Source organism: Pseudophryne corroboree, chromosome 3 (assembly GCF_028390025.1).
Source record: "Pseudophryne corroboree isolate aPseCor3 chromosome 3, aPseCor3.hap2, whole genome shotgun sequence".
Taxonomy (NCBI): domain Eukaryota; kingdom Metazoa; phylum Chordata; class Amphibia; order Anura; family Myobatrachidae; genus Pseudophryne; species Pseudophryne corroboree.
Genome location: NC_086446.1, coordinates 490,440,558 through 490,458,941, shown reverse-complemented (window position 1 = coordinate 490,458,941; position 18,384 = coordinate 490,440,558). Strand labels below are relative to the sequence as shown.

The window sequence follows — 18,384 nt, the reverse complement described above, 5'->3', positions numbered from 1 at the left end:
TCTGGTGAAATACCTCCACACCGAAGAGCTGATTTTTTTGGTATTTTCACCTGGCATGTCAACGGCCATATTCCTCCCACGGACAACAGGTGTCTCCCCGGGTGCCTGACTTAAACAAACCACCTCACCATCAGAATCCTCCTGGTCAATTTCCTCCCCAGCGCCAGCAACACCCATATCCTCCTCATCCTGGTGTACTTCAACACTGACATCTTCAATCTGACTATCAGGAACTGGACTGCGGGTGCTCCTTCCAGCACTTGCAGGGGGCGTGCAAATGGTGGAAGGCGCATGCTCTTCACGTCCAGTGTTGGGAAGGTCAGGCATCGCAACCGACACAATTGGACTCTCCTTGTGGATTTGGGATTTCAAAGAACGCACAGTTCTTTGCGGTGCTTTTGCCAGCTTGAGTCTTTTCAGTTTTCTAGCGAGAGGCTGAGTGCTTCCATCCTCATGTGAAGCTGAACCACTAGCCATGAACATAGGCCAGGGCCTCAGCCGTTCCTTGCCACTCCGTGTGGTAAATGGCATATTGGCAAGTTTACGCTTCTCCTCCGACAATTTTATTTTAGGTTTTGGAGTCCTTTTTTTACTGATATTTGGTGTTTTGGTTTTGACATGCTCTGTACTATGCCATTGGGCATCGGCCTTGGCAGACGACGTTGCTGGCATTTCATCGTCTCGGCCATGACTAGTGGCAGCAGCTTCAGCACGAGGTGGAAGTGGATCTTGATCTTTCCCTAATTTTGGAACCTCAACATTTTTGTTCTCCATATTTTAATAGGCACAACTAAAAGGCACCTCAGGTAAACAATGGAGATGGATGGATTGGATACTAGTATACAATTATGGACGGGCTGCCGAGTGCCGACACAGAGGTAGCCACAGCCGTGAACTACCGCACTGTACTGTGTCTGCTGCTAATATATAGACTGGTTGATAAAGAGATAGTATACTCGTAACTAGTATGTATGTGTAAAGAAAGAAAAAAAAACCACGGTTAGGTGGTATATACAATTATGGACGGGCTGCCGAGTGCCGACACAGAGGTAGCCACAGCCGTGAACTACCGCACTGTACTGTGTCTGCTGCTAATATATAGACTGGTTGATAAAGAGATAGTATACTCGTAACTAGTATGTATGTATAAAGAAAGAAAAAAAAACCACGGTTAGGTGGTATATACAATTATGGACGGGCTGCCGAGTGCCGACACAGAGGTAGCCACAGCCGTGAACTACCGCACTGTACTGTGTCTGCTGCTAATATATAGACTGGTTGATATAGAGATAGTATACTCGTAACTAGTATGTATGTATAAAGAAAGAAAAAAAAACCACGGTTAGGTGGTATATACAATTATGGACGGGCTGCCGAGTGCCGACACAGAGGTAGCCACAGCCGTGAACTACCGCACTGTACTGTGTCTGCTGCTAATATATAGACTGGTTGATAAAGAGATAGTATACTCGTAACTAGTATGTATGTATAAAGAAAGAAAAAAAAACCACGGTTAGGTGGTATATACAATTATGGACGGGCTGCCGAGTGCCGACACAGAGGTAGCCACAGCCGTGAACTACCGCACTGTACTGTGTCTGCTGCTAATATATAGACTGGTTGATAAAGAGATAGTATACTCGTAACTAGTATGTATGTATAAAGAAAGAAAAAAAAACCACGGTTAGGTGGTATATACAATTATGGAAGGGCTGCCGAGTGCCGACACAGAGGTAGCCACAGCCGTGAACTACCGCACTGTACTGTGTCTGCTGCTAATATAGACTGGTTGATAAAGAGATAGTATACTACTAATATTATATACTGGTGGTCAGGTCACTGGTCACTAGTCACACTGGCAGTGGCACTCCTGCAGCAAAAGTGTGCACTGTTTAATTTTAATATAATATTATGTACTCCTGGCTCCTGCTATAACCTATAACTGGCACTGCAGTAGTGCTCCCCAGTCTCCCCCACAATTATAAGCTGTGTGAGCTGAGCAGTCAGACAGATATATAATATATATAGATGATGCAGCACACTGGCCTGAGCCTGAGCAGTGCACACAGATATGGTATGTGACTGACTGAGTCACTGTGTGTATCGCTTTTTTCTGGCAGAGAACGGATATATTAAATAAACTGCACTGTGTGTCTGGTGGTCACTCACTATATAATATATTATGTACTCCTGGCTCCTGCTATAACCTATAACTGGCACTGCAGTAGTGCTCCCCAGTCTCCCCCACAATTATAAGCTGTGTGAGCTGAGCAGTCAGACAGATATATATAATATTATATATAGATAATAGATGATGCAGCACACTGGCCTGAGCCTGAGCAGTGCACACAGATATGGTATGTGACTGAGTCACTGTGTGCTGTGTATCGCTTTTTTCAGGCAGAGAACGGATTATAAATAAAAGTGGTGGTCAGTCACTGGTCACTATCAGCAAAACTCTGCACTGTACACTACTGAGTACTCCTAATGCTCCCCAAAATTAGTAAATCAAGTGTCTAAACGGAGAGGACGCCAGCCACGTCCTCTCCCTATCAATCTCAATGCACGTGTGAAAATGGCGGCGACGCGCGGCTCCTTATATAGAATCCGAGTCTCGCGATAGAATCCGAGCCTCGCGAGAATCCGACAGCGTCATGATGACGTTCGGGCGCGCTCGGGTTAACCGAGCAAGGCGGGAAGATCCGAGTCGCTCGGACCCGTGAAAAAAAACATGAAGTTCGGGCGGGTTCGGATTCAGAGAAACCGAACCCGCTCATCTCTACAATCTATCTGGAAGAATAAAGTCTCTTTCTGAGACTGCTGATCTCAGAATGCAGGAAATGCAGCCCTCATCCCTCACTCACTAACCATAACATTTTACCTCCTGCTTTTTAAATCAGTGGATAAAATATAAAGGCATACAGTAGTCGAAACCAAAGACGAGAACGATGTCATGTAGATAAAATGTTACATGTTCTTTACTCCTTTCTTTGCAGTCTTATAGTGGCAAGTTGTAACTCTGTGGGCCCCATCATTTTGGAATATAGGACTTATTTACTAACACACTATTCATTAAATGGGAGGGAGAGAGGGAGTATAGTCTAACTTGCCCTACCCAGAGCACTGATATATCGCTGTGGAATACAGTGCATGTGTACTGACTGTACCCAGTGATTTAATTAGCTTTAATTGGCTCCATCCTCAAGGGTCATATAAGAAATGGCAAAAGACACCTACTGTATCAGAAGTCCCAGTTACAGGCATTTTCTACTAGAACTAATAGTGTATCTCTGACTTGTATAATGAACATTAATGTAGAAAGCATTAAAATGGGACAAAGCCAAACAGGACTTTTGATTTCTCTCCATTTAAACATAGAATTTGATGGCAGATAAGAACCACTTGGCCCATCTTGTCTGCCCCTTTTTTTTACCATATTTTTTATCTCAAACCTTATTTGATCCTGATTTCTTTATAAGGATATCCTTATGTCTATCCCATGAATGTTTACATTGCCCTACTGTCTTAGCCTCTACCACCTCTGGTGGGAGGCTATTCCACTTGTCCACTAACCTTTAGTTAAAGTCTCCACCTTTTAATTTCTCCTGTCACATTACTGCCGCCTCCATTGGATATAATGGGCCTGTGCAGGGGAGGCAATTACGTTTCCGGTTGTCGGGATCCCGCCATTCAGGATACCGACATGGAATCCCGACACCAGGTGAAATGCCGACCGCCGCCCAGATCTCCCACATGGGTGGTGATCCTCTCCATCATCTGAGGGTGACACGCTGCATATTTCGTCTGTTGGGATTCCGGTGTTGGACTGCTGACCACCAGGATCCCGACAGCCAGGGTATCATACAGATTCCCTGTGCAGGGATATTATTTATATATGAGGCACCTCTCTCTGCTTTCTTCCATTGCACCAGTCGCCTCCATTGTCTTCAGGCACCTGATACCTCCCACTCCCATACAAGCTCCCTTCTACTGTATGTGCCCCGAACCTCCGGCCGGCTTTGACGATTAGTATTGGGCTTATTTCACTGATGCTGATCACCACAACCGAGGAGCAAATGCAAAAGATGTTTCAAATCTCCTTGCCAACACAGCTCTTATTGCAAAGCAAAAAGCAACAATTTTTTGGGGTGCAGCTTTTTTTTTTTTTTTTTTAAATAGACCCGTTAAGTCCAGAACTGCCAGTGGCCGTGCTTATAAGCTCCAACACATTCATCTACAGTTGTAAAATACTTTTTCATCCTGTAAAAGTCAGAGAGCCCGGAGCGTGGGACCGATCTCAAGCTTTGAGTGCCACCTTGCGGCACTTGCTTACTCCTGTTCTAAAGTCTTCTCATATTGTCTTACATATCTGGGAACCAACTGAAAGTATAGAGCATAGGCACTGAATAGGCGAAAGTGTAACGAGAGTCTCACTCATCATCCACTTATATTAATATACTGATACTCCCATATTTAAGCTTCCCAATGTTTTATGTTCATATTGTGTACATTTTATTTTATGACTCTTTTCTAGAGTGAAGATTATTTGAAGCACAAAGTCAGAAGCAGGCCAGAAAGGTCTGATCTGATTAATATGCATATTCTGCCAGGTAAGTCTGTTGCTTGTTTCTAGTGGATACAACGTAGTTGGCATTTTATGACAAAACATGTTAAATATTACTTAATGTATTGAGCAAGAAACCAAACTGTACCAAAATCATCCTACAATTTAATTTTGTCCTAGATTCAGCAGCTGAAGGCTCACCTCAAACTACCCAGATGAAACTGAAAAGGGCTCGTCTGGCGGATGACCTTAATGAAAGGATTGCCCTTAGGCCAGGTCCTTTGGAATTGGTGGAAAAGAACATAATTCCTTTAGAATCTACTGTGAAAGATGCCATGAAAGGTAAAACATGTTCTCTTTCATTGTATTCCTCCTAACAGAATAGGGAGGGAGTTGGGTAGTCTCTAGATCAGTGATACCTCACTAGAAGTTTTCAAGAGCCGCTAATAGATACTGACAAGTGCAGGTGAGCCACAATTGAGAATGTTTAATTTTTGGGCGCAACCTCACTGCTCCCCCTCCACTTAACTTTTGGCAGGTTATTCAGCAACTCCACCGAGTGCTGTGTTACTATACTGCCCAGTATACTGCCCAGGCAGAGTAGTTATGAACATGGTGTACTTTCTCTCCGATCACAGCATTCTGGGGAAATCTACCTGGCATCTGCTAATACCCCTTTAACACCAAAAAATCTGTCTGGCCTGGGTTATTGAACACAGTTTAAGTTTTGTTCAGCTGTTCACACCTCAGACTGGACCTGGTCATCACTGAGTCTTCCCTCTGCTGGGCTTTAGAGATGACATCATCTCCAAGCGCCAGTGATGCCGCTCTCTATATACTTTAAGCATGACCTGGGTTGGATGTCCTGGGTAGTACCATTCCCATCACAGTCTACCCAGGGTCAGTGCCGGGTTCAACCCTGGTAGTGACTAAGGTCGAATTCCCAGGTAAGACAACCCGTATAGACCCTTCCACACCAAGCCTGCGCCCAGGTTACCCTAGCAATAAACTGGGTTATAAGTTTGGTGTGAGAGGGGTATTAGTGTGCTCAAAAAAGACTCAGTCAGATTAACCTCATGCATTTAAAATGGCATGAGGTTAATAACTGTCTGAAGTGCCATAATAATAGCTGAGGATGGGGGACCAGGGGCTGCATGGTGATCACGGAATACATATGTATTCCCGGTGGACGGGATGCTGGCTGTCAGTATCCCTCCACAGGATCTATTCCCACTCTATGGGTGTCGTGGGAACCTATGAGTGGGAACAGCCCCTGTGAGATGGTATTCCGCCTGGTGGCATTGCCGGCTGGCGGGATTCTGGCATCGGTATCCTGACCGCTGAGATCCCGACAGTCGGCAAAATGATTGCCTCCCGTGATCACAGGTGCTCTTGATGCTTCATGTGTTTATTGTTTCCATCAGTTTATTTGGGATATACAATGTTTACATGTACATTGTATAAAGAATATTTTTCAAATTTTAGTAAAAAATAACTTTAGAATGCTGTGTACTACTATGCAATTTCATTCATAAAAACATCAGTTTGACCTACAGTAATGTTATTTGATTATCCAATGAGAAGTTTTGGACAGTTTGGACAGCTTTAGTTTAGTCAACTAGGATACAGGATAAATGCAATGCAATGCCTATGGATCACAGATGTGAATATACGCACGCAAACACCAGCGTGCTCATGCATCATGCCAAATGAGTCGCACCCCGGCTAGACGCAGCCACAACCAGCGTGGTCACATCTGTGTGTGTTTAGGATTAGTATTTTTGTCACCCAGGAATTGGTATAAAATCACAGATAAAGCATAACGATACGTGGCGCAAGGTGTGGCAAGAACAACTCATATAGGACCTCCGTCTTTTGCCTTTTTACCCAGATTAGGTCGCACACAGAAGCTAAATGAAATGCCAGCGTTAGTATTCAGGGTACCCTTGTATTGTACATTTGTCGCATTAGTGATGCAAATAAGACATATTTTGTGAAAAATAGTCTCTAGCGTTACGCTTAGTGGTCTCAGACTCAAAGTCTGTGACTTGCCAAAATGGGGCTATTTGGCGGTTAGATGTTCGTATTTGTGATTTGAGGTTAGATGTATGTAGACATATCTGTTGAAATTATTTGATTTACAAACACATTCTGTTTTCACGCATATTTCATAACACAGGAAATATCACTAATATCTCCTGCTTATCTTGCAACCCCAGTGCGGATCTCCATCCCTATACACTAATCCCAGCAGTCAGCTCCTTCCTATGGGAAAAGGTCTGAAGTGACCCTTAGGCCATGTGCTCCCTCCAGCAGTATACATGCATGAACTCGGCGCTTGCATGTGCAGTAGCAATTTCTAGTCAATCCCAGCAGTGTGAAATTCCACCACTACTACATAGCATCAGAGTCAGCAGTGTTATGGCTGTATATTGAATTGCTCCTGTAATTTAGTATCCACTGCCACAACTCACAGTGAGTCAGAAAATAATAATAATAATAATAATAATTATTATTATTATTATTATTATTATTATTATTATTTTATTTTTATAGTGCTCTGTGTTCAATAGGACTCGAGGCGCTTAACAGATAGAATGAACATTATACAGTACAGAAACAATGAAATACAGAAAAGCTTTTCATAAAATACAGAGAGCATGGACATACTGTAGGAAGTGGGCATTAAGGAAATGCTTTAGTAAACAGGAAAGTCTTGAGTCGGTTTTTGAAGGATTCTCAAATTCCATAGAGTCAGAGTGGCATGGCTAAAAGCTCGACCCCCAAATAAATTTCAGGAGATTCTCGGTACTGCTAATGGTCATTTATCTACAGATTGCAGTAATTGAGTGAGGTAGTATGGAATCAGAAGCGGCATACAGTACTTAATTCATAGGGGGGTATTCATTTAGTTCCGATCATTTCAGACCTAATGAATTCGCCCCACATGAGTATTCAATTAGGGCCATTTTCATCTGTTTTGAAGGCATTTTCGCCAATGACTTTTCACCTTTTTTATTAAGTGAAAAGGCTTTGGCGAAAAATGCCTCAAAATTGGCAAAAATGGCCCGCATTTTCAACGGAAAACAAGTGGATTCACCGATCCAAGTGTTTTCCTCCCCTGCCACATATTTTGCCTAGGCGAAAATCCGGCCCTGCTATTGCACAGGGCGAATCTCCATTCGCACTAAAAATAGCGAAAATGCTCAGTTTTTTCATCTAGGCAAAAAACCGGAGCTAATTGCATACCCCCCATAGTCTGATACTTAATACATAGTTAGATAGCTAACATACAGTATATACTGTATATTCAGTGATCATTACATAGAAGACTCATGATGTCGACCACTAAAAAAGTCTGGCATTTGGTTGTTGTTTTGGTCATTGCGATGATTCCAGAAAATTAGATGTTTGGATTGTTCACTGCATTTCTGATAGAATAATAATTTAAAACAGTCTCTGTGGTATTACATTTTTTACTGGTCCAAAAAGTATAAATATATGGCTTTAACTTCTTGCAGATATGACACTGCAAAGTGCAGTCGAGTTATTAACATAATCTCATTGACTACTAGGGTTTTTCTTCCTTTCCTCACTAATTTCCATACAACAGGCAGCTTTGTCTGTGCTGTGAGCTGGCACATAGCTGAGGGCTGATATCATGAACACATTTAACCAGCTTCCTGTCAGCACTCTGAGCTCTCTTTTAATGAGGACAAAATGGAGTTTGATCCAGAAGCAGCAGGATTATTTAAACTCTGGGTCACATGACTTCCTGATGTGGTGGTCAGGCACACATGTTTATCTCCAAGGCCATGATAACTCGGAACACTCTAGAAGATGTTCATCCTAACTGACCATTAAGCTTAAGATGCATGTTCACTTATCACAAAGAGCTGCTAATAATGCACTTGGATGTCTATGAACAGGTTTTAGAATTTGTTAAGAATTGATATTGAAATCTAATTTTCTATAGTTTTGTTACATTACAGATTTACTGAGGTGATAAAATAATATAAGAGTCAATTCATTTGTTTTTGCATTGATTCAACAGAAGGGAAAAGTACATTTATTGCAAGAAAGCTCTCCAAAGTCAACTTCTTATCTCTCCCACTGATTTTGTGCAAGGACCTCACTAGTATGCGGATGTTTTTTTTTTTTATACGTTTTAAATATATATTTTTTAAATGGAAAAAAAACACTCATCCTGTGGGCTTGCACCTGTGATTGATATGCTGAATTTTATGGAGGGGACCTTATTATACGTCTTTGTTTGTTTTTAATTTATTTATTATATTTTGTCACTGTGAACTGTAGAAATTGGCATTTACATACCCGATGTTTCACTCTTCATATATTTAGCTGTACACTAGTTACAGTATTATTGATTAACCTGCTATTTTTAATCTGTGAAGGCAGTCCAACCACATATTCTAAGCCTGCGGATGCCTTTGCTTTTGAAGAAGACAGCAGCAATGACGCTTTATCTCCTGAACAAGAGAGAAGCGATGACTCCCAGGGAATCTCATCTTCATCTCCACAAGAGACCAAAAATATGGACGCCACTGGTTCTCCACACTCTGCTCCAGTGACGGTACGATTTCTAACATTCTCCTTAGAGGCTATCTTTAGCAGGGTCATTATTCTAAAGTGTCACAAATGTCACAAACCACTATTGATTATGTTCAACAATTGTAGTTCTTGTAGACATTATGAAGCTACAATACAAAATGAATGCAAGTTCTTGGCATCTCTGACTTGTTGGTATTGTATGAAGGGCAATTTCATCATTGGGTCTGCAGGCATAGAATCTTTGGGAACCAGAGCAACAGATTTATACATGGCCATGGTCAACATAATGGCCGATTTGGTACACACAAAACAGACATCACAACTGGAAGGGCATTTGAATGTGCCCCCCCCCCCCCCCAGTTGTGATGTAAATCCCTGCAGCCAGTGCACGAGCAGTCAGTGGGTCACTTGTACACACAGCCAGACATACTGATATATCTGCAAGATATACTGGAATCTGCTGTGCTGCAGGGTCGATGTGAAATATCTGTGAATGATGTTGTTCACAGCAGGGGCGGAGAGCGGTTGCAGATCTGTAGAATCTGGCTTTGTACCAGAGTCTACTGCACATGGGCGGGTCTTCGGGAACATGGTGCCTGCACTGTATTTCTGGGGACATCTCTATTGCGCATGCGCAAACCACCAGTAAAATTCCTGCTATGCCATTTTTCCAATGATTTCTATCTGCATTACCAGCTGCCACGGGGCTATGGAAAGGTAAGTATAATTATATGGTTGCAGAGTGTGGGAAGTGGTCCCCCCTGTACCTAGGGACCATATGCACCGCATACCCTGCATCCATTATTGATACGCCAATAGTGGATTAGCATGTCAGGTGTACACACCCGCCAGCCCGCTACCGATATATCGTTCATCGCTCGAATGAATGATATATTGTTCTAGTGTGTACCTAGCCTTAAACAGTTGTCTAGAGGAACAAAAAGAAGAAGAAAATACATTTGTAAGGTATAGCAAAGCTTTTGTATTGCCTAACCTATGCTACAATTGGCAGTAGTAATATGATTTTATTTTTAGATACACCATATTTGTTGACATTTTTGCCATGTTGATTAGTGTGCCCATTGTATATCTTCATATTAAAATCTCTTTCTTTCTTTCTTTCTTTCTTTCTTTCTTTCTTTCTTTCTTTCCCAGAATGCTTGTTTGATATGCCTTTACATCCTCATTTACATACCGATGCCATTGAAACGAAGACAAAATTACTAATAAGAATATAACACAAATCGGTAGTCCGTTCTGCAACAATTGGCAGACACAATATAGCATTGCTTTAAATATACTAGTTCGAAGGTCAAAAAAATGGATTTGTCGTGACTGGTTCACAATAATACACACTTTTATGTTGATAGTGAAAGCTACTGAAATATATATCCAGTACACGATGCTGTCTATATAAATTCTGATTTGTTCTTTAAAATCCACCATTAAGCTCTCATGCAGTTACAAAACTGACACAAAGCCTATATATCAAATCTTCTTGGACTGCATAACTAATGCCTAGAGTGTTGACCTTTAGAAGGGTTGAAATGATCAATTTATTATGTCAATTGCATCATAAAGTACATTAAAATAAAATCTGTACATCGTTTTGTTTAGAAAGCTGGATCACCGACTGACATTAGACGGGACTAGTAAACGTTCTGAGTTGTAATAATGCTTCAGAAGATAGCAATGTTCTGCGTAGGGTATACAGGGGGATTGTTAACCCAGATATGACAGAACTTTGGCTCAGCCTGCTTACTCCTCATTCCTGTGTCTTTGTTACACAGTGTACTTGGCATAACAGCCTTCGATATTTCCAAGCTCTTAGGGCAGTCAGCCAAAGTTTTGTCTACGTGCTATGTCTACTTGCGGAGGGCTAATAAAATATGATTGGTCTCGGAGGCTTGTAAGTTGTAGTGAGGGCATCATGCTCACAATCTAGCAGTTATGATTTTTCGTCAAGAAATACTTTTATGATCTACATCATGTTGTTTTTTTTCTTTTTGTTTTGGAGCTCTAAAGCCCAAAAACAAATTTCAACGTACCACGAATCTGAAAACAGTTACATTTTCAGCCCACCCTGAGAGTTTCATTTCTGTCTGCCCTGAAATCTATTTGAATGGTTGACCTTTTCTCCAATTTATTTATAAGATAACTACATAGATCTACAGCAATTGTTATACTTGTTTGTAATATAATATACCACCACTGCTGAGATGCAATCCCATAATTCTACAACCTTGCATTTAAAGTATTAGTAATTATATAAAATGTGCTCCCATTTTTTCCGGGCTGTATTAATGTTTTGGGTTTGTTTTTTTGCTTTTTGCTTTTTTTTTGCCTTAATATTTCTTTAGGACTTTTTTGTACTCCATATTCTTTCCATAACTTCACCCCCTTCCTATGAAAATGAGTGAAAATACAGAGAATTAAAAAAAATAGGTTCATTATCGCCACATTAAAATGGACCTTTTATAAAATATAGTTTTATAAAACTCCTTAGTTTCCATTTTCTAAAATTATTTCTAATTATTTTTTTTTATTTTAACCTGAGTGTCTTAGTTAATGATAATTTTTACTGAGGTTGTAACAATAAATTTCTCTCAAGGAATATCCTGTCAGTAGCCATAGCTGGACAGAATTTCCAGAGATCCTGAATTAAATGAAATGCCCTCTGGAGATTTATTACTAGGTGCCTGCCAAGCATGTGATCAGTAGATGCTTAGTCTCTTCTAGTCTGCACAGAGTTGGAATATCAGTGCTTGTGTCATTTTCTAGACACTGCGCAGATTATAGACTTGTTGCCTCTGTCTTGCTAGGTTGCGAATACATAATTTAAGAGTTCTCAGATTACTGTGTTCTGTATATGAATGGCTAAAGAATAGATTTGAATATCTTATCTATACCTACTCTTAAAGGGTAACTGCACTCAAAAATTATATATATAAAAAATATAATAAATCATCATGTTGGGTGCTACTATCACTACAGTAATTCTTGATACTAGAAATAAGACTAATGGCTGAAATTGTTGACAACTAATGTTGCTAGACAAGTGAATATTTGACAGGCTACTGACTTACTAAAGAATGTGTATTCATTAGAACCTAACCAACAAATGGTAGCAACATGATATATTTCAGTTCTTAACAGGTAGTTTCAGGCAGACGCTATTTAATTACAGTATTGGAAGTCATTCCAGTCAATTTTAATAAGCAGCTTAAAAGTTTTAATTAAGCAACCTGATTTTCGACTGTTAACTGCTTAAGGGTGTATACAATAAGAGTCGGAAGCTGCCGTCTGTCGGAAAGACAGCAGCTTCCGACTGATTGAGGTTGGAAGGGGTTCCGACCTATTCATTACCGGTAGCTTTTTTCCGTCAAGTCGAGAAATCTGACTGTCGGAAGCATGGCCAAACCCAACAGGTTTTAGCCCCGCTTCCGACAATGTCAATCTGACTTTTAAAAAGTCGGATTGATACTGTTGGGACCGGGCCAAACCTGTTGGGTTTGGCCCGGCACTGAATAGAGTGCTGTCTGGTTCTTTCCATCGAAAAGGACCCGACAGCTATTGAATACGGCCCTATATCTATATTATATTAAAGTTGTAATGGTTGTGTCTGTACATAGACATTTTTTGTAGTCATGTACTCCTTGGGACTCTTTATCTTTTTTTTCTGAATTTTTATTTGTCTGTCTGTCCATCCCAACATCACACAAAAGCTACAGGATTAATTTGGATTGCGTTTTCACTATTGTATAGCTTAGTCACCTATAAAGAAACTAAGATATGCATTACAGTATCTTAATGTGACATAAGGAAGAGGAGCAATAAAGGAAAAAAAACTGACACCCCGCTCGTGCAAAAATGACTATATGTATTTAAAAATATTTTGGGGGGGATAAATATACTTCTAGGGACTGTTTATGGACTTATCATACAAAAAAAATTGGGGGGGGGGGAATTTGCACAAGCTCAAGTACAAAATTACAAAATGACTATATATATATGTATAGATATAAAATAAAATATATAGTGCACACCCCTAACGCAAACATTTATGTATGTATGCATATTTAAATACATAGATACAGTATTTATGTATCAAGATCTATTTTGCAGGAAAATCCAACTATATATTAATCACTAATCAGGCAGCTTATTTTAACTCATGAAGTTGCAGTATACTGTACATGTCAATCCAGCATATGGCGCACCAAGGCAAATACATATCAAAGAGTCACTGGTCATGTTACTTGCAAGATTTCAGTGTTACGGTATATTAAGTAGCAACGGATTTGGGATCTACAAGATAATATTTGTTTGACTAAAGTGAATTTAGACTGGATTGTGAGATTGATTGCCCCTTGAATGGAGTTTGTGGTTTACATAAAAAAATAGAAAACTGTTGATTATTGCTTTTGGGGGAATTATGGCAGGGACAGACGCTCAGGGCTCCATGCGTAGATCTCAGGACCAGCTGTTTCTTCCATCAGCTGCTTTATGTTGCTTGCTCACAAGTTAGTGGCCCCAAGCATCTTTTGGTGTTAATCCCTGAAGGAAAAACTGCAAATATTGTTTACAAAGAAATGTTGTGATCAATGTGTACAATATAAAATATACATAAATATTAGATGGCACTACTGTCTTTAAAAAAGTAATTTGGCTGAGCAATAACGGACACCTAGCAAATGCTAGTTGTTTATAAAACTACAAAAAATAGTTTGAATTCCAAAAAACAAATTTACATGGATTTTATTCTGTTGACTTTATGTTGCACCTCTTAGTATGTTCGTACAGTATCCGTGGATACCCTGATTTTCTCTTTGCATTTATCTAATGGAAATTATTACTTTTGCATGAATTTATAATGATATTGTAATTAACATCCAGAGTTCAGATCTCCGTAATCTTCTATTCAGTGAAGAACTCGCCTGTCAGTCTGACTTGTGTCCGATAATCATCTCTCAGCCTAGTAGTAATGGGTGGAAATTCATATCAGATGAAGGATGTGGTCACTTCAGCATAGCCAAAATCTGGACGTATAGGAGACAAGTCTTTGGGACTAGCTGTCTATGCATGACATTTTTCTGTCATGAAGGAGGGCAGGTTTTAACAAGAGTACCCAAAATCTGAAAAGTTGTCTCCTATATTTAAGGGAATGAAAATATGAAAGCAGGCAAATATGTTGCAGACACTATTGGTTTGCTGATAGCCAATACGGGCGGATTGTATGTCTACCATAATTAATCTTCAGTATTACACACAATTAAAGAAACATTAAAGTTATATTTTGTTTAAGAGACAGGTGGCCAATACAACCGTTTTAGGATATTGGCCCTCATTCCGAGTTGTTCGCTCGCAAGCTGCTTTTAGCAGCATTGCACACGCTAAGCCGCCGCCTACTGGGAGTGAATCTTAGCTTAGCAAAATTGCGAACTAAAGATTCGCAATATTGCGAAAAGACTTCTCTGTGCAGTTTCTGAGTAGCTCGAGACTTACTCTTCCAGTGCGATCAGTTCAGTGCTTGTCGTTCCTGGTTTGACGTCACAAACACACCCAGCGTTCGCCCAGACACTCCTCCGTTTCTCCAGCCACTCCCGCGTTTTTTCCCAGAAACGGTAGCGTTTTTTCACACACACCCATAAAACGGCCAGTTTCTGCCCAGAAACACCCACTTCCTGTCAATCACATTACGATCACCAGAACGAAGAAAAAACCTTGTAATGCCATGAGTAAAATACCAAACTTCATAGCATATTTACTTGGCGCAGTCGCAGTGCGAACATTGCGCATGCGCAATTAGCGGAAAATCGCTGCGATGCGAAGAAAATTACAGAGCGAACAACTCGGAATGACCACCTTTATACCTAAATAGAGCATTAGTGATTAGTGTAAACAGATTCCTTATTGTTCCACCTTTGACACCATCAACTCCCTCCATAGGTTTACCTGCAACAAATACAGTCTACATTAATTGATAATAAACCTCTTCACTGTTGACATATAAGTATGTTTTTGTAATAAAAGTGTGCATTATAGAGCACCAATTTCATGGTTTCACTTATCTAATCCATAAACCATTTATCATATATCATTAAAAATTGAAGGTCATTTGACCAATGTATGGCTCTGTGTCTGATGGTAAAACCTATGGTGGTCATTCTGAGTTGATCGCTCGTTATTTTTTTTTCGCAACGGAGCGATTAGTCGCTAATGCGCATGCGCAATGTCCGCAGTGCGACTGCGCCAAGTAAATTTGCTATGCAGTTAGGTATTTTACTCACGGCATTACAAGGTTTTTTCTTCGTTCTGGTGATCGTAATGTGATTGACAGGAAGTGGGTGTTTCTGGGCGGAAACAGGCCGTTTTATGGGTGTGTGTGAAAAAACGCTGCCGTTTCTGGGAAAAACGCGGGAGTGTCTGAAGAAACGGGGGAGTGTCTGGGCGAACGCTGGGAGTGTTTGTGATGTCAAACCAGGAACGAAACTGACTGAACTGATCGCAGTGGCAGAGTAAGTCTGGAGCTACTCAGAAACTGCTAAGAAGTGTCTATTCGCAATTGTGCTAATCTTTCGTTCGCAATTTTACTATGCTAAGATTCACTCCCAGTAGGCGGCAGCTTAGCGTGTGCAAAGCTGCTAAAAGCAGCTTGCGAGCGAACAACTCGGAATGACCACCTATGTACAGATTGAATGCTCAATATTTTCCTGTTGCATGAAACACTTTTTTGCATTTTATTTCAATCAGCCATATATTACTGCAGTAGAACAGAGAAAGCCTGAGTATAAACTGCCCATAAATCTTTAGCCGGCTGTGTGTGACTGTCATCTCAGACTCTCTGCCTCTAATCCTGGTGCGGTGTCTGAGAGACCTGGCATGTCTGGTGTCTCACTGTGTGGTGGAATAAATAAAGCATTTAAACAGAGTCTTGTTCTCCCCTTATACTAGAATCATACCCAAGAAAATGAAAATGATGTACAGGATATGAGTGCATTCCAGAGTCACCCCTGCTCACATCACTCTGAAAACCTGCTGTCTACAACGGGACCTCAGACACCTATCTCTACAGCAGTGAAGGTAAAGGGTCAAAAATTGTTGTCTTAAGCTGCCATAAAACCTTTAGTGATTAATATTATGACACCCATAGAGGGAGAATATAACCTGTGGCGAGCGCAGCTTGCCAACGTGTCTGCAGTGTGGTGAGCGCAGCGAGCCCGCAAGAGGCTTTCTAGCACTCGCCCCGCTGTTGGCATACTGGTGGCTGAGATGCTGCTGCCGGTATACTGATGGCTGGCATCTCGTTCATCGGTATTTCATACTGAACCTGCATAGATGACAAGTAAATATGTAAGATGAGTACAATAGATGAATTTTTACCAAAAAAAGCACCAGTACTGAGGGGCTCTTGGTAATACACAGTATATAGTAGAACTTTTCATCTTCAACTCCCTGCCTCTCCTAGCCATTACTAAAACCTGGATTACCCCCTCTAACACAACTTATCCTGCTGCTCTCTCTGCTGGGGGACTTACATTTCCACCCCCACCCCGACATAGGGGTCACCATGGTGGTGGTGTTGGGGTCATTTTACCCTCTAGCTACTCCTATCTTCCAACTCATATCCCCAGAACTATCCATTACATTCTCTACATTTTCGGTCCATGCTATACACCTCTTCCAGCCTGTTCATCTATGAGAAGCTGTCATATACCACCCCCTTGGCATTCCCTCCAAATTTCCTGACAACTTTTCTTCCAGGCTTCCTCACTTCATTTCTTCTGACATTCCTTCCATTATCTTAGGCAATGTCAACAGCCTAATCAATATCCCCACAAAATCCCCTTCTTCTAAGCTCCTTAACCTCACATCTTCACTTGGTCTCCCCCAGTGGACAGCCTCACCCTCCTCTTCTGAATGGGAGCTCACTGGATCTGGGCTTCACTCACCGCTGTGATATTTCTGATTTCTCCAACTCCCCATCTCCCGTCTCTGACCACCACCTGCTCTCTTTTAGTTTTTCTCTCTTTGCTTCTCCATCTCATCTCTAAGGCTACCATCACTAAGTGTAATATTCAGGCTATTGACACCACTTCCCTATTCACCCTGTTCAACTCACTTTTATCTCCTATTCTCTCTCTCTCATGCCCTGAACAAGCTACTTCCATATATAATGCATCCCTTACTTCTGTTCTTAACTATGTTGCTCCACCAACCATTATTCGCCCTCATATATCAACACCTCAACCCTGGCTCACCAAATGCATCAGATATCTGCAAAAATGCTCATGTACTGCTGAGTGAAAGTGGTGGAAATCATGCTTTAAATCAAACTTCCTCCATTTCAAACTTATGCTCTCATCCTTCAGTGCTGCCCTTTCCCTCACAAAACAGTCATCCATCAAGACCCTCATCTCCTCCCAGTCTTCGAACCTCAGGCTCCTTTGCTACTGTCAATTCCCTCCTCTGCCCACTCCCACCACATCTTCCCTCCTCACTATCTGCCCTGACTTGCCACTTACTTTACATCCCAAAATTGACTCCATAGGTCATGACGTCACATCCCACCACAGCATCAGCCACCAACCACCTCCTTTCCTCTACCACCCCTCCCCTTCTCTCTTACCAGCTCTGACATCTTTCTCCCATGTATCTGGTGAGGGAGGCATGGCCCTCATCTGTTCCCATCTCTTCCTCACCACATGAGCCTATCCTCCTCCTACCTCCTCTGCTACCTTTCTCCTTCTGCCTGTTCCGATCTTGCCTGCCTCCTCAATCTCTCCCTCTCATCAGGCACTGTTCCCTCAGCCTTCAAGCATGCACTAATCTCCCCTATTCTTAAAAAACCTACACTTGATCCAAACACCCTCTCCAACAACTGACCCATCTCTCTCATCCCTTTTGCCTCCAAACTCCTTGAGCATATTGTCTAAAACCACCTTACTGCCTTTCTTTCCTCCCACTTACTACTTTACCCATTCCAGTCTGGCTTCTGTTCTCTCCACTCCACTGAAATTGCTCTCACAAAAGTCTGCAATGACCTCCATGATGCCAAATCTAAGGGCCACTACTCTCTGCTTATTCTCCTTGACCTCTCTGCTGCTTTTGAAACTGTGGACCACCCTCTCCTTCTGAAAATCCTTAACTCCCTTGGTCTGTGTGATACTGCCCTCTTCTGGCTGTCCTCCTACCTCTCTGACCGTCTCCTCTCATGACTCCCACCCTGTCCCACTTCCACTAACAGT

At 41.4% G+C, this 18,384-nt stretch overlaps 1 protein-coding gene across 3 annotated transcripts in view; it reads left to right on the top strand.

Annotated features, from left to right (window-relative positions):
• MYOCD (myocardin) overlaps positions 1-18,384 on the top strand; it is a 69,945-nt gene that overhangs the window by 38,300 nt on the left and 13,261 nt on the right. For all 3 annotated transcript variants that reach the window (XM_063960952.1, XM_063960953.1, XM_063960951.1), the window contains 4 exons: positions 4,535-4,610; positions 4,745-4,906; positions 8,980-9,158; positions 16,091-16,219. In XM_063960952.1, the coding sequence (XP_063817022.1) occupies positions 4,535-4,610; positions 4,745-4,906; positions 8,980-9,158; positions 16,091-16,219 (546 nt within the window). The remainder of the gene's footprint in view (positions 1-4,534; positions 4,611-4,744; positions 4,907-8,979; positions 9,159-16,090; positions 16,220-18,384) is intronic.